This window comes from Mobula hypostoma, chromosome 12, assembly GCF_963921235.1.
Source record: "Mobula hypostoma chromosome 12, sMobHyp1.1, whole genome shotgun sequence".
Lineage (NCBI taxonomy): Eukaryota > Metazoa > Chordata > Chondrichthyes > Myliobatiformes > Myliobatidae > Mobula > Mobula hypostoma.
In genome coordinates, this window is record NC_086108.1 from 80,216,339 (window position 1) to 80,242,278 (window position 25,940).

Sequence of the window (25,940 nt, forward strand, 5' to 3'; positions counted from 1 at the left end):
TGCTGGAATAGTTGTCTGAACTAAATGGAGACTATGGAGAGAAGGCAAGATAATGACGAAGGCTCTTAGGAAGATTAGGGACAAGGAGAGGAAACTTGTGGAATTTGAGTGGTGACAAAGATTCAGCATAAACAATCCACTGACACACTCATAAACCAGGCCTAATTCTTCATGAATTAATTTTGCTTGCTCCTTCACTATCTTTGCTGACAGTTCTACACCTTTGCTGATGCAGAGTTTAAACCACTTCATGAGTACTTTATCTAGTTGTGAACATCTTCCATCTTTCATTGTTTTTCTTCTGCACATCTGTTTTTTTTTTGATCCGCTGTCAGCAAAGAACTGAAGTAATTTTTTTTGTTTCTTTATATCATGAACTAGTGGTCTCCAACATTTTTTAAGCCCAAGATCCCCTACCTTGACTTTAGTGAAAGGCAAGATCTACCTACTGAATTGTTTAGAGAAAAAACAGCTCAGATTGTACTTCCAATTTGAGGCCTTTAATTTGGGCTAATTGTATTTGAATTACACAAAATACATTTGTCAAACTTTCAGATTAATTCAAACAAGAAAACACTGTAACTAGCATATCAAAGAGGCCATAGTTGTCTTTCTTTAAGAATAATACTTCACACCTTTAATTCTAAGTTTCATTGTTTAATTTTATTTCAACACGAAAAATAAATGAATAAAAATTGACTGTTGCACTCAATGTGATGACTGGGGCTGAATACTTCATGCCAGTTCCCTGAAATTTGGCTCATAACTACAGACAGCCAGTCTGAGACAGTCTGTGAGGTGTCTGTCAGTAAGACAGTTCCTGTACTTAGATTTAATAATTTTCATCTGTGAAAATGCAAGTTCACATAGAGAAGTTGACCCGAAGTAGGCACTGACCTTTAGTGCTATAAAACCAACACGCACACCGTGCATTGCTGGGGCCCCATCAGTAGTAATTGCCACCAGTTTTTGAATGGGGATGTCACTTTCACAGACATTTTTTTTAAACTCATTGTAAATATCCTCACCTCTCGTTCTCTCCTTCAATTGCAAAAGAGTGAGGAAGTCCTCCTTTGCTGAAAAATCCTGGAAAGCCATTCTGACAAATACAACAAGCTGAGCTGTTTGCATTACATCCAGAGATTCATTGAGCTGTAGCGAAAAGTATTCACAGAGTGACAAGTCGATCCACGAACCCCGACAGTGATTCTACCCTCCTTGTCACAGTTGCAGAGCCAAGAGGTATAGTATGTATTGCGGTTGTGATGCCGTTTTTATTTTTAAGGTCGTTAAAAACAGTCTCTGTGGTAATGGCCATTGCTTTCTTGAATAAATCGCCATCTGTAAAAGGCTCCTTGTGTTTAGCCAAAAGGTGACTTACACGAAATGATGCTTCAATAGCAGCCGTATTTTGAGAAGCATGTTTTGTGAAAAACGATTGCTGGGCCTTCAATCCAGATTTCAGTTCCTCAACTTTCCTGGCATGAATTGCGCCCTCTGAGGGGCAGGAGTCTTTAAATTTCTGGTGGTTGGTGTTGCGGTGCTGCTCCAGATTCCCTCTTTTAGTCAGTGCTTGTGTTTGGTGGCACAACATACACACACACTTGTCTTTCACCAAGGTAAATATAAATTCCTCTTCCCATTCTGGATGGAATTTGTACATTTTCGCCTTCTTTCGTGGAGCCTCTGCCACGTTATCAGGATATCACAAACGAGTGCCGTATATTGATGTTTGTGACAGTCTGTACTCTTATCCAATCTAATTGGTCACTTTGATGCAGCACAAGCTACGCTGAAAACGCAGTGCATGGCGGGAGAGCTACACACATGCGCACTGGGCAGAAAGAATGGAACTAAAACCCCACAACCCGGAAACAATCTCTCTTTACAAACAGCTTTCAGTAGCGAAAGTATTGCTACATACTACTATCCTAATTAGTATTACTTATTTTTATAATGCTCACATTACAACAGTATTTGTGTATTTATTTTTGATTTTTTTTCGGGATCTACTGGGAAAGTCTCCAAGATCGACCGGTTGATCGTGATCGATGGGTTGGCGACCACTATCATAAACTGTGGAAGAGCCAGTGTTATACAAGTCGCATATACTTTTCACAGACAGACCACTGTCAAGTTTTTCAGAACTTCCACCTTATCTTGTATATAAAATGTATGGTGTTTGTGCTTTACACCATGAGAAGCACTTCCTTTATTCAATTAAGATCTGACTGGGGCTAGATGAGAACAGGTTATAAAATTACAAAATTACACAGAAGGCTGTGCAAACAGCTGATTTTGCTAATAGCACCACCAAAACAGTGGTGATGGGTTGGTGTGGTGACGGAGGAAATCTGAAATCAAGCTGGTGAAAACTAACTCCGAACCTGTGGTGGAACCACCAATTACTGATTGCTGGATTCAAGGTGGTTGACCTGTACTGCCTCCTGGATGTTAGAATTCGGTGTATTCATAAATTACAAATTTTCCTTCTTCCATTCTCCTCCACTTTCCATCATATATTCATGATATTGACAGCATCCTTGTGTGAATGGACAGACACACACAAAAATTACTGCAACACACACAAAATGCTGGAGAAAAAACTGCGTGTTTATCCAGGACTATTCAGGTCTGGGACATTATCAGGAGAGTAGGCATCCTAAAGATTGGCAAAGTACCAATAAGAAAGAGAAAAGCTACATAATTGAGAAAGACAAAGGAAAGGAGCCAAGAGTAGCAACTAATCTGGAAACACAAGGTCAGTGAGAGAGTCAGGTTACACTGGTGTTACAGCATTACGGAAGTTTCCAGATGCAGAATGTGATAAAACTTGAACACCTAAAACAGAACAAAAATGCATAAACAATTTTGCCGCACAATATGAAACACAATTCAGATAAAATGAGATATTGGACTATGTGAGGATATAGCCCAATGAAGATTAGAAACATCAAATAATTTAATAATCATCTTCATTCATTTACCTGCCATAACCAAATGGTTGCTGCATCAAACACCACACTAAATGATGGCTTTCAGGTCATTTTGAAGGATGGTAAAGTAAACAACCTGTTCTAACAAGAAATTAGTACTTCAAGGATGTGTAAGGATTCCACCATGAATTCTCTTGCATGTTGGGTATCAGATGGAATGCAAGTTATAACAAGAACAGAATAGAGAAGAGCTTGGAGAGGTTGTGAATGACATGACCAAATATACAATAATAGAGTAACTTATTCTCTGCATTTGTTGCTCTCCCTTGCTCATTAGAATGTTTACTTAAAGAAATGATTTGGAGTAATTGATTGTGCTCAAAATGCAAATTTTGAACATTAACCTGAATTATTTTTCCAATCGCAATGAGATGTTAAACTTAAATGTCTGAAAAATAATTGCTAAGTTTCGGCTTTCTTGAGTATTGCTGGGCTATACCACCACTCAATAATTTGTTTTTACACAGTAGACTACAGCATTCTAAACCCTCAGCATCATTGCAAGACATATTCCGATTTTCATTTGTGTACGTTGCTCAACAAGGTGCAATGGATAATCAGAAACAGCAACTCTGGATGATGTTTTTGCTCCCTTATCCAAAAGGCATCTTAGTAATTGGTAAAACCTCTATTATCACCTTGGTTGAGATCAATTAACTGAGCAGAGAACAGGAATCAGTGTTTGTACTAATTATTCAATGTACTGGTTACATGCTGATTTACTAAGCTCAGAAGGGAAATTTCAATTTTCTATTTGTAATTGAAATAAACACTGACATGAAACAGAAAAAAGATTAATCTGCCAGTGTGATCACGATAAAAGTCAACAACAGTGCTGTCCAATCTTCATAGAACACATTTACAGCAATTTTTAAACAGAAAAGTTTAAAGGAGAAGTTCTTTAAAGCAAGAAACACCAAAGTCATTGGAAGGCCTACAATGCTTGTGTCTTTTACACAGGAGATAACTAAACTGTATGAACTCAGTGAGAACAAAGCAGATTAATCAATAGTAGCCTGAACTTTTGAAACTACTTTCACCAAGAACAGAAGTTTTGGTTGAAGCTGCACAGCTGTAGTGAAAAGAGTTTCTATCTAGGTCTGAGACAGGGTGCTCTTCAGGCAACATCTTACTTGATGTTGTAAGTGCAGATGCACTGTTGGAGGAGGACAATCCTATATAATTTTCACACCCAAAAATAGGGCAACAGATCAGATAACCATTAAATACCAAAAGACAACAAAGAAAATGAACTAATCCAATACTCAAGTATATTTTCAAACCACTTTTGATTTCAGTTCAGTAATCCAAAGGCTTTTACAATGAACTTTAAAACGTTTTTAAACACTGTAGTTAATTACATATTTCACACCAGCGTAAGCCAGTTTAATCATAAGATTATATTTTGCCTTGTGGGCTATCTTTAACATTTTTAGTCAGGCATGTTTCAGCCTGTTATAAAACACTGGACTTACACTTTCTTTTAAAAGTCATTACAGAAGCACGTTACTAACTATCCCTGTACTAACAGTTCTTAAAATGCCACAATCTAAAAGTACATGCCAGAAAGTTTCAAAATAGGCATTAGAGTGATTCTATCAATAAGTCAGAAAGCAAGCTACTATTTTAAGACTCATTAATTTGTGTTCCTCCAAATAATTTGTGAACTGTCTACATCATTAAAGAATTGAAACTTTAAAAGAAAAGAAATCATATTCAAACGATCAAAGACTTGTTTTACTAACATCACAATTTGCGTTAGAAACAGGTGCTTTAATGTAAATACCAGAAGACAATGAAGATCAGTTTCAGAACCACTTTCACCTCCTCCCATCCGAGGCACAACATCAATAATGTAATTCTTTTCTCTGGTTTAAAATAAAATCTTAACGGCTGACACCAAGATTTAAAAGCATTCAAAATATGTTGTCGTAAACAATAGTCCCTCAATGTCCTTTTACCGATTGACAGCAAGTTGCAATAGGGCAAAGAAAAGAATCATTTTGGGTTTCAATGACATAATATATTAATATATCAAGCAGCAGTACATTGGAGCAATATGTCAGAGTGAGTCTGTTCACTGTAAAATTTCATTGCACCGATCTAGTTATAAGACCAAAGTATTTAGTTATCCAGTTGCATTGATTTAGAAAAGAACAAAGAGGAACAATATTCCTAAAAAACACTGCTACCATCATTGTTCCTAGGAGAAGGCATTAATCTGATTCCAAATCTCAGGAATGGAGGTTATTTTAATATAAACAGCAAATGCTGGAGTCTGTAGAATACCTCAAATGATTTGGTTTGGAAGAGTTGCCAGAAAATCAGAGTAACGTTCTATCATTCCATCAGAAAATGATCAGTGGACTGTAAACTTCCCTACAGGGAACCCAGCTTCCCATTCATTCAAGGGAATATATTTCTGCTGGGCAGAATTCAAAATAGTTCTGGAATGCCTGTATAGATGTCCTCAATTTGACTAAGGCCATGGGGTGGCAGTACAATAACTTAATTACACCCTCTCAACCCAATCAGAAGTCTGAGATGCAGCACAAGGGGAAGGGACATCTGCAAGACCAAATTCTGTCCGAGATCCCCACAGTCCATCATAAAACACAAATTAATGTTATCCAGGACTCAGTGCAATAAAAAAAATTCCAACTGGAATTCTCATACAGGTGTCCCCCGCTTTTCGAACGTTCGCTTTACGAAACCTCACTGTTACGAAAGACCTACATTAGTACCCTGTTTTCGCTTTCTGAAGGTGTTTTCACTGTTACGAAAAAAAAATTCAGCACACGAAAAAATCAGCGTGCAATAAAAGGCAGCGCGCTCTGAGCAGCCGCTCTCCCCCGGATTCGGAACTGCTTTGCTTTAACACGAGCCTGTGAGCAACCGTTTGCAAGATGAGTTCTATGGTATCGGAAAAGCCTGAAAAAGCTCATAAGGGTGTTACACTTACGGTCAAACTAGACATAATTAAGCGTTTTGATCGTGGTGAATGAAGTAAAGACAATGTGAATTTGGCTTGTGGAAGCTGACGAACATTATGTTGAAGAGGTTTTGGCATCCCATCACCAAGAACTGACAGATGAAGAGCTGATGCAATTGGAAGAAAAAAAGATAGCAATCAAAACCGAATGAGTAATGATAAAGTACGACTTTAATTTTGAAAGGGTACGTCGGTCTAGGAGATATTTGCAGAATGGTTTGAGTCCTTATTAAAGAACTGTGTGATAGAAAAATGCACGAGGCTCAGCAGTCAGGCAAGCCTTACATCAGCCACAAGAGACAACGAACCTCGACCTTCGACATCGAGGTCGGTAGAGATAGAAGATGATGAGCTGCCTGCTGTAATGGAAACAGACGATGAGATGACACCCCAGTGTCCCACCACCCCAACCCCCAGGCCACGGACAGCTACCGATTCGCGGAGAATGCAACGGTAGCCGGGACGCACACAGCACACCTTTAAGAGAAAAGCCAAAATAAACATGGTAATTAATTAGGTGCCGCCGACACATAATTGTCGGCCCAGATCATGGATGACGCAATCGGAAATCGGCACTGATCTGGGCCGACGTAAAATTACGTGTCGGGCAGCACCTAATTAATTAGCTTGTTTATTTTGGCTTTTTTCTTAAAGATGTGCTGTGTACCTCCCGGTTACCGCTGCATTCCTGCATGCTTCGCAGCAATGTATCACTTGGCGGCCTGGAGGGTGGGGGCCACTGCACCACCCAACCTGCGACGACTCAGTCTAACACACCATCATCAGTGTGCTCGGCAAGCTACCTTCCCGATTCCCGTAAGTGATACTACACTGTACATACATTATTTCTACTTTATATAGGCTGTGTATTTTTATGTGTTATTTGGTATGATTTGGCAGCTTCATAGCTTAAAGGTTACTGGAGAGAGTGTTCTTGCCAACAGCGCTTGCGTGAGATTTTCGCTACGGAGAGCTGTTCAGTAATGATTGTGGAAAAGTATTTCTACTTTATATAGGCTGTGTATTTATGATATCATTCCTGCTTTTACTATATGTTACTGTTATTTTAGGTTTTATGTGTAATTTGGCATGATTTGGTAGGTTATTTTTGGGTCTGCGAACGCTCACAAAATTTTCCCATATAAATAAATGGTAATTACTTCTTCACTTTATGACATTTCGGCTTACGAACCATTTCATAGGAACGCTCTACCTTCGGATGGCGGGGGAAATCTGTGTACTATTTCAAATTCTCTTACTTGATTGTTTAATTTGTTCAAGTCTACTATTTACCTAGTTAGCCCATTGCTTTGCTTTGTAGGTTAGCTGCACTGTAGGTTTTTTTGGGGTTTTTTCCTGGTTTTTTTTCTTGTTCTATCGATATATATGGAAAATTAGTATACAACTATATTACCTTGTTATTTTATAACTAACTTACGTTGTTTGCATTTTTTTTTGTATATTACTTGTATACTTATATCTTAACAATGTATTGGTTGCTATATTTTTTTACCTTTTGTGTACTAATTCAATAAAAAGATTTAAAAAGAAAAAAGTGGCAATTCCCAACCAAACCTAAATCACTGCAGGATGTTCAACAGCTGTGGCAGGGCTTGAATGCTATAAACCAAGCAACAAAAGTGACAAAAAAAGCTTCATTCCAATATGAGCTCAATGTCTTCTATGCTCGCTTTGACTATAAAAACATGGAGGAACCGTCACAGACTTCCACAGCCCCTGATGACCCTGTGATTTTAGTTTCTGAGGCCAAAGTGAGAGGGTGTACCCACAGAAAGTATCTGGTCTAGATGGGATATCTGGCCGAGTACTAAAGATCTCTGCTGTTCAACTGGCTGGAGTATTCACTGACATCTTTAACCTCTTGCTTTGGCAGTCTGAGCTACCCACCTATTTCAAGTAGGCTTCAATTATACCAGTGCCTAAGAAGAATGACTATCATCCAGTAGCACTTACATCCACAGTGATGAAGTGCTTTTAGGGGTTGGTGATGAAACCCCTGCCTGAGAAGGCACGTGCATCAGGATGCCCTTCATTCAATACTAACATCCTCTTAAAACAAATCAGTAAGCTTCAAGGCCTTCACCTCAATACCCCCTTGTGCAATTGGATCTTCGATTTCCTCACTTGCAGACCCCAGTCAGTTAGGATTGGCAACAACATATTCTCCAAAATCTCCATCAGCACAGGAGTACCGCAAGACTGTGTGCTTAGCCCCCACTCTACCCTACACTTACGACTAAGAGGCCTGCCACATTTAAGTTGGCTGATAACACCTCCGTTGTTGGCTGAAACAAAGAATCGGCATATAGGAGAGAGATTGAAAATCCGGCTGTGTGGTGCGACAAAATCCTCTCACTCAATGTCAGCAAGACCAAGAAGCTGATTATTGACTTCAGGAGGAAACAGGAGGTCCATGAATCAGTCCTCATCAGGGGATCAGAGATGGAGAGGGTCAGCAACTTTAAATTCCTCCATGTTATTATTTCAGAGGATCTGTCCTGGTAAGTGCAAAGAAGACCACAAGACCATAAGACATAGCAGCAGAATTAGGCCATCTGGCCCATCAAGTCGGCTCCACTGTTCAATCATGGCTGATCCTTTTTTCCCCTCCTCAGCCCCACTCCCCAGCCTTCTCCCCATAACCTTTGATGCCGTATCCAATCCTTAAATACACCCAATGACCTGGCCTCCACAGCTGCCTGTGGTATCAAATTCCACAAATTCACCACCTTTTGGCTAAAGAAATTTCTCCAAATCTCTGTTTTAAATGGACACTCCTCTATTCTGAGGCTGTGCCCTCTTGTCCTAGACTCCCCCACCATAGGAAAGATCCTTTCCACATCTGTCTAGACCTTTCAAGATTCTAAAGGTTTCAATGAGATCCCCTCCTTCCTTCTGAATTCCAGCGAATACAGATCCAGAGCCATCAAATGTTCACCGCATGATAATGGTTTCATTCCTGGAATCATCCTTGTGTGCCTCCTCTGAACCCTCTCCATTGCCAGCACATCTTTTCTTAGATGAGGAGCCCAAAACTGTTCACAATACTCAAGACGAGGCCTCACCAGCGCCTTATAATGCCTCAGCATAACAGCCCTGCTCTTACATTCTAGACTTCTTGAAATGAATGCTAAAATTGCATTTGCCTTCCTCATCACTGACTGAACCTGCACGTTACCCTTTAAGGTGTTCTGCACAAGGACTCACAAATCCCTTTGCATCTCAGATTTTTGGATTTTCTCCCCATTTCGAAAATAGTCTGCACATTTATTTCTACTACCAAACTGCATGACCATGCATTTTCCAACATTGTTCATCATTTGCCACTTTCTTGCCCATTCTCCTAATCTGTCTAAATCCTTCTGCAGCCTTCCTGTTTCCTCAACACTACTTGCCCTTTCACCAATCTTTGTATCATCTGCAAACTTGGTAATATCGCCATCTATTCCATCATCTAAATCATTGATATACAGCATAAAAAGAAGTGGTCTCAACATGAACCCTGCAGAACACCACTAATTACTGGCAGCCAACCAGAAAAGGATCCTTTTATTCCCCCAACTTGCTGCCTCCTACCAATCAGCTAATGCTCTAACCAGGCCAGTAACTTTCCTGTAATACCAAGGGCTCTTAACTTAGAAAGCAGACTTATGCCTGGCACCTTGTCAACAGCCTTCTGAAAGTCAGAAAATATAACATCAACTGCATCCCCTTTATTTATCCTAATTGTAATCTCCTCAAAGAATTCCAGCAGGTTCATCAGGTAAGATTTTCCCTCAAAGAAACCATGCTGACTTTGCCCTATCATGGCCTATGTCCCCAAGTACTCCATAACCTCATCCTTAACAACTGACTTCAACATCTTCCCAACCACTGAGGTCAGGCTAACTGGTCTATAATTTCCTTTCTGCTGCCTTCCTCCTTTCTTAAAGAGTAGAGTGACATTTGCAATTTTCCACTCCTCATGCACCACCCTTCTTTGATTTTTGAAAAATCGTTACAAGTCGACCTTCACTAATCCAGCACCATTGGGACCTGAGGAGTGCCGAATTAGTGAAAGTGCCAAATTACAGAAGGATCACATTGAGCATAATCAGTGCCGGATTATCAAAGGAACCGGATTACAGGCAGTCGGATTAGTGAAGATCAACTGTACTAATGCCTCCACAATCTCCACCACTACCTCTTTCAGAACACCAGGGTGTAGCTCATCTGGTCCAGGTAACATGAACCCTTAGGCCTTTCAGCTTTTTGAGCACCTTCTCCTTTGTAATAGTAACTGCATTCATTCTCTTCCCTCGCACCCTTCAACATCTAGCACACTAGGTTCTTTTACCTTAAACTCCCAAATCACCTCCAGTTCATTACATAAAACCCAATCCAGTATAGCTGATCCCCTAGTAGGCTCAACAATAAACTGCTCTAAAAAGCCATCTCGTAGATATTCAACAAACTCACTCTCTTGAGATCCACTACCAACCTGATTTCCCCAATTTACCTGCATGTTGAAATCTCCAATGACTCTCATAACATTGCCTTTTTGACATGCCTTTTCTCTTTTCCGCTGTAATCTGAGGTCCCACATCCCAGGCCTGTAAATAACTGCCATCAGGGTCCTTTTACCCTTGCATTTTTCTAACTCAACCCACAAGGATTCAACATCTTCCAATCCTATATCACCTTTTTCTACTGATTTGATGTCATTCTTTACCAACAAAGCCACGCCAACCCCTCTGCCCTCCTCCCTATCCCTCCGATACAATATGTAACCTTGGATATTCAACTCCCAACTACAGGGGTAGGCAACCTTAAGCACAAATGATTTTCTAGCATGCGTTATCCATTAATTTAAGCAAAACATAACTAGATGTATTTAAATAGATAATTCCCATACTTCAAGTTTTTATGGCATTTATCTGCCCCACCGTCCGCTCATTAATACACGATCCGGCCCACAGAAGCAAAAAGGTTGCCCACCCCTGCCCAGCTACAACCATCCTTCAGCCATGATTCAGTGATGGCCACAAAATCATACCTGACAATCTGTGATAGTGCAATAAGATGATCCACCTGCAAGTTCTCTTTTCAGGATCTCTTTGCTTTTGCTTACTGACATTGGTACTGAAACACACTGGTTTCCTCGGCTCTGTAAATCTAGGGAAGGCACTCTCAAGTCCCACGAAACTCATGAGATTGAGACAGTTCGTCCCACCCCAAACCCTGGTTTGTGTGGACACTGTGTAATTTGTTACTGTTACAAATTAGCGCCAAGAAATAACGGACAGTACACTGTGTATGATTAAAGGAATTATATTTATGAATCTTAACTTAAGGGTTAGTAAAGAATCACAAAAAGAAAAGGGCCCATTCTAATTTAACAGTCGAATGTGCACAAGCTGGAGCTCATCTTGAACTTTTCTGTCACTCACGCGCTGAGCCCTCGGTCAACGTGAAAGTACACACCACCTTCTGAACGTTGCTTGCAATCCATCTCGAGCAAACAGATTTCCTACTGGATCATATGGTACAACCGGTTCTCCCCAGCATCTTCTCTCTTCATCTCCCGATGAACAAAAGCCAAGACCAACCTATGGTCCCTGACCAAGAAAACCTCCTGCTAATTGGATGGCACACATTCCACATCATCCCTTATCTTCAACAATAATCCCAAACAGGCTGAAAGCAGAACAGAGCTGCTAAATGAAATACCTACAGCTTACTGTAGGCTGTCAAAGAACACTGAGGCTGTCTGCAAGAAGGCTCAGAGTCGTCTCTATTTCCTGAGGAGACCGAGGCCCTTTAACATCTGTCGGACGATGCTGAGGATGTTCTACGAGCCGGTGGTGGCCAGTGCGATCATGTTTGCTGTTGTGTGCTGGGGCAGCAGGCTGAGGGTAGCAGACACCAACAGAATCAACAAACTCATTCGTAAGGCCAGTGATGTTGTGGGGATGGAACTGGACTCTCTCACGGTGGTGTCTGAAAAGAGGATGCTGTCCAAGTTGCACGCCATCTTGGACAATGTCTCCCATCCACTACATAATGGACTGGTTGGGCACAGGAGTACATTCAGCCAGAGACTCATTCCACCGAGATGCAACACTGAGCGTCATAGGAAGTCATTCCTGCCTGTGGCCATCAAACTATACAACCCCTCCCTTGGAGGGTCAGACACCCTGAGCCAATAGGCAGGTCCTGGACTTACTTCCTGGCATAATTTACATATTACTACTTAATTATTTATGGTTTTATTACTATTTAATTATTTATGGTGCAACTGTAACGAAAACCAATTTCCCTCGGGATCAATAAAGTATGACTATGACTATAACAGTAAAGATGTGAACCAGGGCACTACAGTACCAATACGTACCAAGACATCTGGCTACTCTCCCTTCCTCTCCAAAATGCCGTGGACGCGATCCGAGACGTCCCTGACCCTGGCACCTGGGAAGCAACATACTATTCAGATGGCTCCGCTCACACACCGTTCACGTCCACAGAATCTCCTATTTGTTCCCCTGACTATTAAGTCCACTATTACTATCACTCCCTTCTTCTCTCTCTTTCCCTTCTGCACCACAGACCCATTCTCAGTGCCAGTAACCTGGTCTCTGTGGCATTGCCCTGGAAGATCATCCCCCACAACAGTATCCAAAACGGTATACTTATTACTGAGGGGAATGACCACAGGGGTGTTCTGCGTTAACCGCCTATTGAAATTTCTATTTCTCCTGACAGTCACCCAGCTACTCGGCTGCTGCAATTTAGGGGCGACTACTTCCCTGTAACTCTGAGTGGTTATCTGCTCACTGTCCCGTACAAGTCAAAAGTTACCCAGCTGCTGCTCCAGATCCCTCACGCAGTCCTCAAGGAGCTGCTGCTGGATGCACTATGCGGATGTGGTTCCCTGGGAGACTTTGTGTCTCCCAGGGCTCCAACATCCAGCAAGCAGAACACACAACAGCCATTTACAACACTAGGTACAGTAGGAGAGAAAAAAAGGGAACCTTAACAGAAATTTACCCACAGCCAATACCTCTTCTGAGCCAAAGCTTCCTTTAAGCCAAAGCCTATCACACCTACTCTCACCACTGGCCTCCTCCCAACAATGGCCGTCCCACTTGTCCCTTCTGTACTTTTAAATTAGCATCGTCGACCTGTGGGAAACCTTGTTGTTGTGGCCTGCTCCTGCAGCTGATTGGGCTGCTAGAGTGAGCCTGAATGCCCGCGAAGTTCTCCTTTTAAACAAGCAAGTTACAGAGAAAGGTTGAACAAGTTAGGTCTTTATTCTTTGGAGCGTACAAGGTTGAGAGGAGACTTAATAGAGGTGTTTAAAATTATGAGGGGGGGATTGATAGAGTTGACGTGGTTAGACTTTTTCCATTGAGAGTGGGGAAGATTCAAACAATAGGGCATGGGTTGAGAATTAGAGGACAAAAGTTTAGGGGTAACATGAGGAGGAACTTCTTTATTCAAAGAGTGGTAGCTGTGTGGAATGAGCTTCCAGCACAAGTGGTTGAGGCAGGTTCTATGTTCTCGTTTAAAGTTAAATTGGATAGATAAATGGACAGGAAAGGAATGGAGGGTTATGGGCTGAGTGCAGGTCAGAGGGAATAGGATAGGGTAAGAGTTCGGCACAGACTAGAAGGGCCGAGATGGCCTGTTTCGGTGCTGTAATTGTTATATGGTTATAAGGCCGACATGCAGGAAACCTCGTCACTGTGGCCTGCTCCTGCTGCTGGAATTACAAAGAAAGCATGGCAGAGCCTCTACTTCCTGAGAGGTTAATGAAAATACCGCATGACATCTAAAACTTGGACAAATTTCCATAGACGTCTCATGGAGAGTATATTGACTGGTTGCATCATAGTCTCGTATGGAAACACTAATGCCCTTGAAAAGAAAATCCTACAAAAAGTAGTGGATATGGCCCATTCCCTCATGGATAGAGCCCTCCCTATCACTGAGCACATCTACATAGAGTGTTGTCACAGGAAAGCAGCATCCATTATCAAGAAGGTACAGCAGCCTCAAGACCCACATCACCAGGTTCAGGAACAGTTATTATCCCTCAACCATCAGGCCCTTGAACCAGTGGGGATAACCACTTGTCCCATCACTGAACTGTTCCCACAACCTACGGACTCACTTCCAAGGACTCTTCATCTCTTGTTCTTGACATTTATTGCTTATGTATTTATTTATTATTATTTCTTTTGTTTTACTTTTGCATTTGCAAAGTTCGTTGTCTTTTGCACATTGGCTGTTTGTCTGTCCTGTTGGCTTTCATTGATCCTATTGTGTTTTCTTGGATTTACTGTGTATGCCGGCAAGAAAATGAATCTCAGGATTGTATATGGTAACATATATGTACTTTAATAATAAATTTACTTTGAACTTTATTAATAGCCACAGATGAAGCTATCAAAGAGAGTAAAAATACCTGGCCATAACAATTATAGTAATGTTTCTTAATGTCCTGGTAAGGGCTGATCACTATTGCACATCCTCTTAATTGCTAAGACTAGCGACACACTTTCAGACTGAATTTTAAAAACTGCATATCTGTTGAAATTAATAGAAGGATTGGGATGGTTAAATGCACGTTCAAGCTTTTGAGCAAGATACTAAAGAACATAATTTCTATGGGTAGGAAATGCAGTGCTGCGGTGCTACATTCATTCCACACTAACATTGAAACGAATATTGGACAATATCAAAGAAAAATGAGGGAAGACTTGAAGCTGCAGAAATGTGGTTTTTGAGAAGAATGATGAAAATATCATGAAAGGACAGATGAACAAACGAGGAAGTGTTGCGAAAAGCCAGAATCAGAAGAGCACTGATCATCATCAATCAGGAGTAGCAGCAGGAATTTCTAGGATATGTACTGAAGAAAGTGAAGCTCGAACATTTCCTAGTGATAGAAAAAAAAGTTGTGAGCTCATGAGTTATATCAAGGAATGGCAGGCAAAAGTTTTGAAAAGTTTATTAGAACTTTTCAGATTAAAGCCAGATGGAAGACCATGATCGCCCATTATGACACAGCTCATAATCGTGATAATAATGAATAGAAGCATGGCTGACACCAGCACTTCCAGTTAAGTATAGTAATTTACTCAACTTACACTGTCTTCTGTGAAACAATACAAGTCAGAAAGCCTTTGCTTTTGTTATTTTGTTATTACTTGGGTTTACACCATATAAGTGCAACACATTAGTTCAGAATTGCAGATGGTGGGTACTTCAAGAATAGTATGGCCTAATTTCCCCGGCAAAATTTCAAAGAATTATACAAAAGCAAAGATCACATGATACATGGCTAATACAGAAACCACATCACAATTGTAGTTTATGCCAAGAAATACCTGGTCAATTTCTGCAGTAATAAGAATTGCTCCAGAAATGGTTATAATTGCATTTCACTCCATCCAAAGGTAACTTTCAATTGCAAAAACAAGTTCTGTGGTTGATTAAGGTTAAATGTTTGAAATAACATTTTTAATTGATGAAAAGGCTCAGTTTAGACTTCACAGGAATTTCCACAGCCATCAGATTCAACTAAAGATAATCACCAGATATGAGGTTATCACTTCCGTTATGTGTGGCCTGGACTCGTACTCCAGAAATGGACAGAACATATTTGCACCAGTTTGTGTAAAGTCTCAAACTCCTTGAGTACTCCACATCAATAGATTAAGACTGAACAAAATCCTCCTTAGGAAAGACATTTTGAAAATAAGTATTTAAATATGCCTTTTTCACTAATAGCAAAAGGAAATAACTAGCTATTAATGTTCTCCAAAAAATGCCACTAGAGCAAATACAGTATGCACTATTTTTCTCCTTCATAGCTATTTAATAAAGGCAAATAGAGGGTGTAGGTGCTGTATACAAAGTCGATTTATGTAGCACCTTTCACATTCTCAGTATGTCTCTTTTTGGAAGAATAATCAGCATGGTTCTGTTCTCAAACACAGCAGCCAGCTGTGTAAAATCCAGCCAGTGTGGAAGAACTCAGACCAGATTTTAACTTTATAGTACGTTCCACACACAGCCTGATGATATTGTCTTTTTTTTTGTTCCTCTCTGCGCCCTGTGGCGCATCGGGCAGATACAGGTGTCCCCCGCTTTTCGAACGTTCACTTTACGAAACCTCACTGTTACGAAAGACTTACATTAGTTCCCTGTTTTCGCTAACAGAAGGTGTTTTCACTATTACGAAAAAAGGCAGTGCGTGAAAAAAAATCAGCGCGTGCCCCAAGCAGCCGCTCTTCCCCGGATTCGGAACTGTATTCTCACCAGCATTGCTTAAACACGTGTCTGTGAGCAGCCGTTAGTAAGCTGAGTTTTAAGGTATCGGAAAAGCCTAAAAGAGCTCGTAAGGGTGTTACACTTAGCGTAAAACTAGACATAATTAAGTGTTTCGATCGTGGTGAACGAAGTAAGGACAAAGTGAGCTTGGCATGTGGAAGTTGACGAAGATAATGTTGAAGAGGTTTGGCATCCCGTGACCAAGAACTGATAGATGAAGAGCTGATGCAATTGGAAGAGGAAAGGATAACAATCGAAACCGAATGAGTAATGATTAAGTACGACTTTAATTTTGAAAGGGTCCGTTGGTTTAGGGCATATTCGCAAGATGGTTTGAGTGCTTACAAAGAACTGTATGATAGAAAAATGCGCGAGGCTCAGCAGTCAAGCATACTGTACTGTCGTTTTTCAAGCCTTCCACATCAGATGACGAACCTCGACCTTCGACATCGAGGCAGGCAGAGATAGGAGATGATGAGCTGCCTGCCCTAATGGAAACAGACGATGAGATGACACCCCAGTGTCCCACCACCCCAACCCCCGGACAGATACCGATTCACGGAGAATGCAGCGGTAGCCGGGAGGCACACAGCACATCTTTAAGAAAAAAACCGAAATAAACAAGCTAATTAATTAGATAAACACGAGGAATTCTGCAGATGCTGGAAATTCAAGCAACACACATCGAAGTTGCTGGTGAACGCAGCAGGCCGGGCAGCATCTCTAGGAAGAGGTACAGTCGACGTTTCAGGCTGAGATGTCAACTGTACCTCTTCCTAATTAATTAGGTGCCTTCTGTGTTTCTGTGGAGAGCACTTGCATGAGATTTTCGCTATGGAGAACAGTTCAGGCAATGATTGTGAAAAAGTATTTCTATTTTATATAGGCTGTGTATTTATCATATCATTCCTGCTTTTACTATATGTTACTGTTATTTTAGGTTTTATGTGTTAATTGGCATGATTTGGTAGGTTATTTTTGGGTCTGTGAACGCTCACAAAATTTTCCCATATAAATAAATGGTAATTGTTTCTTCGCTTTACAACATTTCGGCTTACGAACTGTTTCATAGGAACTCTCTACCTTCGGATGGCGGGGGAAACCTGTATCCTGCCATTTCTTTGGCATCTGTCTGTTTTTTACACGAGGTCAAGTTGCTAGCTCAATGCTTCATGTTGTCTTAATATCCTCAAAAACAAGTTCTGGAAAGATGTGCTATTATTGAAGAAGTTGTTACTAAAACATAAGGAAATGCTTTTCCACCTTTGTGTAGCAAGTGCAGTATTTTCTTACAAGCAGCACGTAGAAAAATGAACACTATTTTCCAGGAATTAGTCAAAATACTTTGAAAGCATAATAGGCTTTGGAGAAAATTTGCATGCAAATCCAAAAATACTATTATTCTGTTAAGGAAAATCAGTTCACTATAAAAATGAATAATTCTCCTGATTAGTGGGAGGTGGTATTTCAAGTCTGCATCATACAAACTTCATGGGGATTTATGATGCTGAAATGAAGAGATCGCCCTCCCAAAGCAAAATTTGTGAAAGGGTGGATTAAATCAGACTTAAGCTACTTCCTATTTCCTTTATAATGAAGATCATTTTGACCTCTCAAAAACGCAATTCTAGACAAATTTTGTTGGAACTAAAAATATTTGTCACAAAAGCCGTGAAACTTTACAACATGTGACTTTGACACAGAGGAATGACTGTCATATGAAAATCGCTACTGTGGAAAACACTTATATTACACGGTACAAGTTCCGGGACTAATCAACCTCATTATTAACAATAATCAGTATAAGCATTAATCAGCACATTTCCTGCAATGTCACCTCAGTTCTAATATGAAACATGTACACTACAATCCATTGTTAACAATATTTACTATGATATATATCATCACTCCACGCAACACCACCAGATACACACCACAATACTCACTTTCTCCCACAAATTTGTGCTTCTTAAATGAAGCCCATGACATCATGAACTTCTACCTCATGGATTCACAAAAAACAAAAGCCCGGGACAATTTATGGTCTTCCTCTTTATAAATACATTAAAGGGTCATGATATGAAAATGGTTTTTAAAATTTGTAACATTTCATTTTGCAGATTTATCAATGGGCAAATGCAAAACTAAATACAACAGCACAATGAACTGGATTTTACGTAAATTTATTTAATCTCTTCAACTGCTAGAACCCTGTTTCCCAATGGTTAAAGCTATGTTATATTTTTGAGCAACAAAATTTTATCTTGGTATACTTTATTTTTGAAAGCTATACTCCTCAAAATACAGCTTATACAATTCTCATACTGAGAGTTATAAGAGGTGTAGCGCCATCTCATGGTAATATAGCAATTATAAGTACTAAGCTGTATTTCCAAGTCAACAGATCTTGCCAAGATGGAAGACCACCTCATTGTGGGCTTGTGAGTAGCTTGGAAATAATCTTATATTATCACTCACAATCAATACATTGAATGTAACAAAGAGTACATTATTTAAAGAAACAACTGCTTCCAGAGACACCATAACAAAGCACCTGGGTGATCCCAGAGGCTTTATGTTCAAGTATTTACTTCAATTACACTGCAGAAAAATTATCCTGTATTTGATATCAATCAATTTCTGATCTGTGAACAGCGCTGCAACTCCCAACACCAAGTTTCATTAAAATGCAACAAGCAAGGTAAGGCATTGAAAGTATGGAAAAAAACTCGAAAATTGTTTTGAGCCAGGCCATTGAGAGGATAACTGTTGTGTATTTAATATTTCAAAAATATCTGAATGATTTTGTGATCTTCTGCTGACATCCACAGTGGTTGTATTATATAGTGGCTGTGTTATATCATATACTCTGTATATAGTTGAGATGCATTCTCTATTGAGATGGAGTTTATAGGTAAGCAGAGAGTGTTATATATTTAATATTTCAATAATATTCAGAAACAGATTCAAATTCAGGTTTATTATCACCGAAATTTGTTAGCTTAGCAGCAGCCATTCAATGCAATATATAGAAGAAAAAACTAAAATAATAAGTAAATCTTATTCAGTATGCCTTATACAGTATATGTATATTGAATAGATTAAAAATCATACAAAAAAACAAAAAAAGTGAGGTAGTGTCCAAGGGTTCAATGTCCATTGAGGAATCAGATGGCTGAGGGGAAGAGGCTGGTCCTAAATCACTGAGAGTGTGCCTTCAGGCTTCTGTACCTATCTGATGGTAACAGTGAGAAAAGGGCATGCCCTGCATGCTGGAGGTCCTTTCTGAGGCACCGCTCCTTGAAGATGTCCTGGGTACTTTGTAGGCTAGTACCCAAGATGGAGCTGACTAAATTTGCAACCGTCTGCACCTTCTTTCGGTCCTGTGCAGTAGCCACACCCCCCCCCACCAGACAATGTCGCAACCTGTCAGAATGCTCTCCACGGTACAACTATAGAAAGTACTCCATCTGGACTTTCCACCTTTCGAGGGTTCACTCTCTTTAAAGACAGTTTCACTTCGGCCTGTGAGACAGAGATCACAGGGTCATCAGGTGCCGCAGGGATCTTCACAGTTGTTGTTGTGTTCTCCCTTTCAAAGCGGCATAGAAGGCGTTGAGTTCATCTGGTAGTGAAGCATCGCCGCCATTCATGCTATTGGGTTTCACTTTGAAGGAAGTAATGTCTTGCAAGCCCTGCCAGAGTTATTGAGCATTCAATGTTGCCTCCAACCTCATTAAGCAATTATAATTTAAGTAATTTTTTTATTGTATAAATATGTGAATTGCATACACCATCACTCTATCACGTGATACCCGTGCACCTCACTTAAAATATACACGAAGTTAGACCTGCATTTCTGAACTCCCATGTCTTCGTACAAATTAGTTTAATGTTTTGAAGTTACAAAACATAACATTAACTACTGCTAATGGAATATTTAATCAGAAAATATAGGATTTTTATGCCAGATTTCTTCTTGATGAGAGGTGCATTTATTAGATTAGATCACTGAGGTCTGAGCAGAAAAAAAAAATTAGAGAAATAGCAAAGGGCCTGTTAGTATGAAAAGATAAAAAAAGAACATTATAATATTGTGGGTTGGTGTCTTGAGACTGAAGAATCTGAGCAGAAGAGATAATTTGGAGAATAATTTAAAAAGTCAGCAATAGTCTAATTACATTCCACTTTATTAGGTACAGGAATGGAACCCATTGTGGTCTTCTGCTGCTGTAGCCCATCCACTTCAAGATTCAATGTGTTGTGTGTTCAAAGATGCTCCTCTACACACCACTGTTGTAACACATAGTTATTTGAGTTACTGTCACCTTCTCGTCATCTTGGCCCAGTCTGGCCATTCTACTCTGATATTTCTCATTAACAAGGCATTTTCTAACACAAAATAACTTCTCACTGTTTTTCACACCATTCTCTATAAACTCTAGAGATCGTTATGTGTGAAAATCCTAGAAGATTAGCAGTTTCTGACATATTCAAGCCACCCATCTGGTACCAACAATCATTCACGGTCAAAATCACTTTTCTTCCCCGTTCTGATGTTAATCAGACCAAACAACACTGACTATGTCTGCATGATTTTATGTAGAGATGCTGTCACATGACTAGCTGATTAGATATTTGCATGAACGAGCAGGTGTACCTATTAAAGTGGCCACTGAGTATATCTGCAGATGTTTTAAATTGGAATAAAAGTTAATGGGGGAGAGGGGAGGAGAGAACTAGAAAGGTAAAAGACAACAACAAAGTTATATAGAGAGATGTTGCTCCTCCAACCTGAGAGCGGCCTCATTGTGACACTAAAGGAAGCGAAGGATTGACATGTTAGAATGCAAATGAAAAGTCAAATTGAAATGCATGGCCACTGGTAAACCCCACCTTTTGTGGTGGACGGAGCAAATGTGCTCAACGAAGCGGTGCTCCAATTTACTTTTGAGTCTCACTGGTTTGGAAACGCCAGTGCCTCTGAACAGAAAATCCTACAAGGAGTGGATATGGCCCAGTGCATCATGGGTAAAGCCCTCCTGATCATTAAGCACATCTATATGAGACGCTGCCACAGGAAAGCAGTATCGATCATCAGGGACCCCGCCATCATCCAGGTCATCCTCTCTTCTTGCTGCTGCCATCAGGAAGAAGGTACAAGAGCCTCAGGACTCACACCACCAAGCTCAAGAATAGTTACTAGCCCTCAGTCACCAGGCTCTTGACCAAAGGGGCTAACTTCACTCAATTTAACTTGAGTTAAAATCGTTTTATCATTGAAATGTTCTCACAACCAATGGACTCACATTCAAGGACTATTCATCTCATGTCCTTGAGATTTATTGCTTATTTATTATTTTCTCTTTTTGTATTTGCAATGTTTATTGTTCTCTGCACTCTGGTTGAACACCCTAGTCGGCTGGTCTTTCACTGATTCTGTTATGGCTATTATTCTATAGATTTATTAAATGAATTTGGGGGTTGTATATGGTGAAACATATGAACATGCATAATAGAATTTACTTTGAACTTTAAAATTTGGTATAAAAGAGGCCACACCAGGAGAACCGGATACAATAGATCAGGGGTCCCCAACCTTTTTTCCACCGCGGACCGGTTTAATATTGACGATATTCTTGCGGGCGGACTGACTGACCGGGGGGGGGGGGGTTCAAGTTCAACAGTGCATGACAGGGAATGAGGAAAGGTGCAGTTGACTCATATCGTTTCATATCGCCAAATCATATTGTTTCCTCACGGCCCGGTGGTTAAGGACCACTGCAATAGATGACAGATTCTAACAGACTAGCAGGTGAAGTGTTGCCTCATCTGGGAGGACTGTTTGGAGCCCTGAATGATGGTGAGAGCAGAGGTGTAAGGGCACTAAAGTCCAATGGAAGATTGTGAATATAGTTTTGATACCATTAAGTACAAAGACAATCTCAATTGATATTGATTAATATATTGTTTGCCATTCTCTGCATCATCTCTTTCACTGCACGTGATAACCTACCTTCAAACCCAAGTCTTTCCAAAAGGTTTAGAGGATACCATATCAATGGTTTGTTTCCAACTGGTAGAAGGGGCTTTGAGATACTGGAAGTTAGATCCATCATGCGGGAGCCCCCAGCAGCTGCCATCAACACAGCCTGGAACTCCATCATGGAATTTTCTATAAAATAAACATTTACAGAATACGTTATGTTAGTATTCAATGAACTACACCTATTAACTTTCAAGGTCATGCCAATTCTATCCCACATTAAGAATGAATATCGTCATAACTATACAAATGGCGCAAATAATTGAGGTTTTTAAAAATCATCATCATCTAGCCAATTAATCAAACATAGCATAATCTGATCATCATATTGCTGAACTTTATAATTAATAAATTAATCATTGCCATAATACCTTATACATATTGATACCTAGTGCCTCAAAATAACCATCTGCAATTTGACAACCTTTTGGTCCATCTCAGATCCTGTACCGATTCCCAAGCTTGCCCAGGCTCACTGAAGCCCCCAAGTTAGCTTCCAGACATACTGAAGCTTCCTCTGTACTCCATCTGTGCCCCTTATTTAGATTTAAATTCTTACTTTCCATTGCAAACTTGGCTTTACCATATACCAAATCTGCTACTTTCCCTAATATTGCATATAAAATTTTCAAGTATTGTGACTGGTCATCCCAAATCTGAGCTTTCATAACTCTCTCTGCTCCTTTCATCCCAAATATGGCCATAAAGTTTTTCAACCACTTGTGTTATACCCCCTTGAATTCTCCGCTTACAAACTGCATTCCTCGTCTCCATTTTACAGAATATTTATAGCCAAATTCTTCTTATTACTGCCTCAGTAATGCTTCAGTGAATTGTTTCTTTGGTAAAGTATATGACAGTTATCACTATTACTCTTGGTAGTTGCAATCTACCACAAAAATATTAATTTCCCATGCATAATTCTCTCGTATCAATCCTCTCCATGCAGTTTTGCATACAATAAATGGATATGTTGACAGAGGTTTTTTTTTAACATTATACCCATTTAAGAGTTCTTGCCATATTTTATTAGGAACGTTTACTCAACATTCTGAGATCTGATTACAGACGCATTTTACGGTAATTCACAGGTTGATTGCCTACTTGTATTATTCGTATGTAAGGTTGCTGATGCAATAACCGAGGGCAGCCCAGCTTCAGCTACGGCTCCTCCCGGTTTCAAAGCGCAGTCACTCTGTCCCGACCCTGGACCCCAGTCCAGGTCCCTCTCTCCGGGTTCACGCCCAGGCCGCTCTCCTCTGATTACCTTATCGTAGTTTCTAACAGAGCACACCGAGGTTGTTAAAGAAAAATCACGGCGGATGGAAGAGCAAAACACAACGCAAAAAAAAACAGGCTAGTCAGTTTCTCTGTATGGCAGGGAGTTAAAGAAGCGCGGACACAACACGTGCGCTTGGTGTTCGGGTGAATAGCGTCCGTTGCGCCACCCAGCAACCGTTCCGGGTCCCCAATTGCACTGCTCCAGTTGACCGAGGACTGCTGCAGTTCACGCACTCTTCGCCCACAATTCAAAAACTGCTCGTAACAATTGCAAAATAATGTCATGTCCTAGCTGATTATGGTGTACAGGTGACGAGGTCCTTAAATGCTTTAGAGCTTTTTTATAAGATCCTCAGAATCTAAAACCAGAAGATAAAGTTTTAAAGTGATAAGGGAAAGATTGAAAGGGGACCTGAGGTGCAAGCTATTCCACACCTGGGGTGATGGATGTATGGAATGAGCTGGCAGAGCAAGTGGTATTGGTGGATACAATTACAATGTTTAAAATACATTTGGACAAATATGTATAGAGGAAGGGGTTAGAGGGAGATGGATCAGTCATGGGAAAATGAGACTAGCTCAAAAAGGCACCTTGGTTAACGCAGACGTTGAGCCAAGGGACTTGTTTTCATGTAACGTAATTCTATAGGAAACTGTACAACAGTGGCCAAATTAGCCCCTTATGCCTAACCCATCATTCAATAAGACTATAGATGATCCAGTTTTGGCCTCATAGCCTCACCTTTCATAACCTATGTTCTCTGATTCCTTTGTAATTTTAAATGCCTGTCATCCTCCACTGAATGGCCTCTACAGCTCTCAGGGATAAAGAAGTTCAAAGAGTCACGGAGAGAAGAAATTTCTCTTCCTTTTCATTTAAAATGAACAAGCATTAATTCTAAAATTATGTTTCCAGTTCCAAAGTACTCCCACTAGGTAACATCATCTCAGTAAACACCCTGTTAAACCGCCCCCCCCCCAAAAAAAATAAACGCTCTATATTTCAGTAAGTTCATTTCTCATTACTGTAGTGAGCAAAGGCTCAAACTTTTCAATCATTCATCATACATCAACTTCTTCACCCAAGGAATTAATCTTACATGTACTGACTCCAGTACAAGTATATCATTCCTTGAATATGGAAACTAAAACTTTTGCTAATGCTTAGTATCCTATCTCACTAGCACCCACAAAGGTGCATCAAAGTTACCCAATTTTATATTTCATATCCATAGAATCATGGCCAAAATTCCATTTACTTCTCTAAACACTTGCTTGATCTGCATGCTAGCTATTTTTTGTACCAGGACATTTGCTGCCTCACTCTATTTCAAGGGTCCCCAAACTGGGATCCACAGATCCCTTGCATAATCGTATTGGTCCAAGGTATAAAGAAGGTTGGGAACCACTGCTCAATTTATATAATGGTTTGTAATTTTCATTCTTCCTTCCAAAGTGTATAGGTTTGCCACATTATATTCCATCTTGCCCACTTACTTAAGGAAAAGCCTATTTTAAATCTTGTTTTGGTGAATAAAATGGATTAATCCATTTAATTAATAAATGGATTAATTTATTGTAAAGATTACTTTGATCTTGAAAATACACTTAATCCTCAATATTTATGAGGAGGGGGCAGATACTTTGCATGAATTATAAAATAAATATCTCAACTATCTCAATGGCTGCTGCTAGTAACACCAATAGTTACGCCAATGACATACAGTAGTTAATCCCACCAGAATTATTACAATTTTTATGTGTTTCAGCCTGTAAAATTCAGTTGTCAATAAAAACACAGTTTGCTTTTAATTTACTGCAGACTTTCAAGGAGGAAATTGACTATCCAGAGCAGCAGGTTGCTATTCCCTACAAACAGACGAGTTGTCTGTACAGTTACTGCATTCTTGACCCCCAGCTCTATCCTCAAACCTACCCACATCTCTGATCCCTTGTACTGCTGACCCAAACCCTGCCTCTGGCCACACATTGGATCCACTCTTCAGACCCATGACACAGTCCATAAACTTACCTGTGTTTGTGTTCCTGCTGCCCCCACTGGTGTTCCCAGCCTGGAGCCCAACCACAGCCCTGGCTACAGATGCACACCTGGTCCACAGTCTGGACTGACTCCACACCACTCCCACTCCCTTTAACCTCTTTATTCTGCCTACCTCCCAAAGTTCAAAAGTTCAAAGTAAATTTTACTATCAAAGTACATATATGTCACTATATACAACCCTGAGATTCATTTTACTGTTCTACTTTCCATCCTACTACTCACCCC

At 40.2% G+C, this 25,940-nt stretch overlaps 1 protein-coding gene across 2 annotated transcripts in view; it reads right to left on the reverse strand.

Moving 5' to 3' along the window:
* Nucleotides 1-23,806, reverse strand: part of eif2b3 (eukaryotic translation initiation factor 2B, subunit 3 gamma) — a 127,259-nt gene extending 103,453 nt beyond the window's left edge. The window contains exons 1-2 of one of the 2 annotated variants that reach the window (XM_063064999.1): nucleotides 23,640-23,806; nucleotides 22,343-22,501 (exon numbers count right to left, since the gene is read on the reverse strand). In XM_063064999.1, the coding sequence (XP_062921069.1) occupies nucleotides 22,343-22,493 (151 nt within the window). In that variant the 5' untranslated portion in view covers nucleotides 22,494-22,501; nucleotides 23,640-23,806. Of the gene's footprint in view, nucleotides 1-22,342; nucleotides 22,502-23,476 lie in introns of both variants that reach the window. The other variant, XM_063064998.1, reaches the window with a different exon arrangement.
* Nucleotides 23,807-25,940: the final 2,134 nt, after the last annotated feature.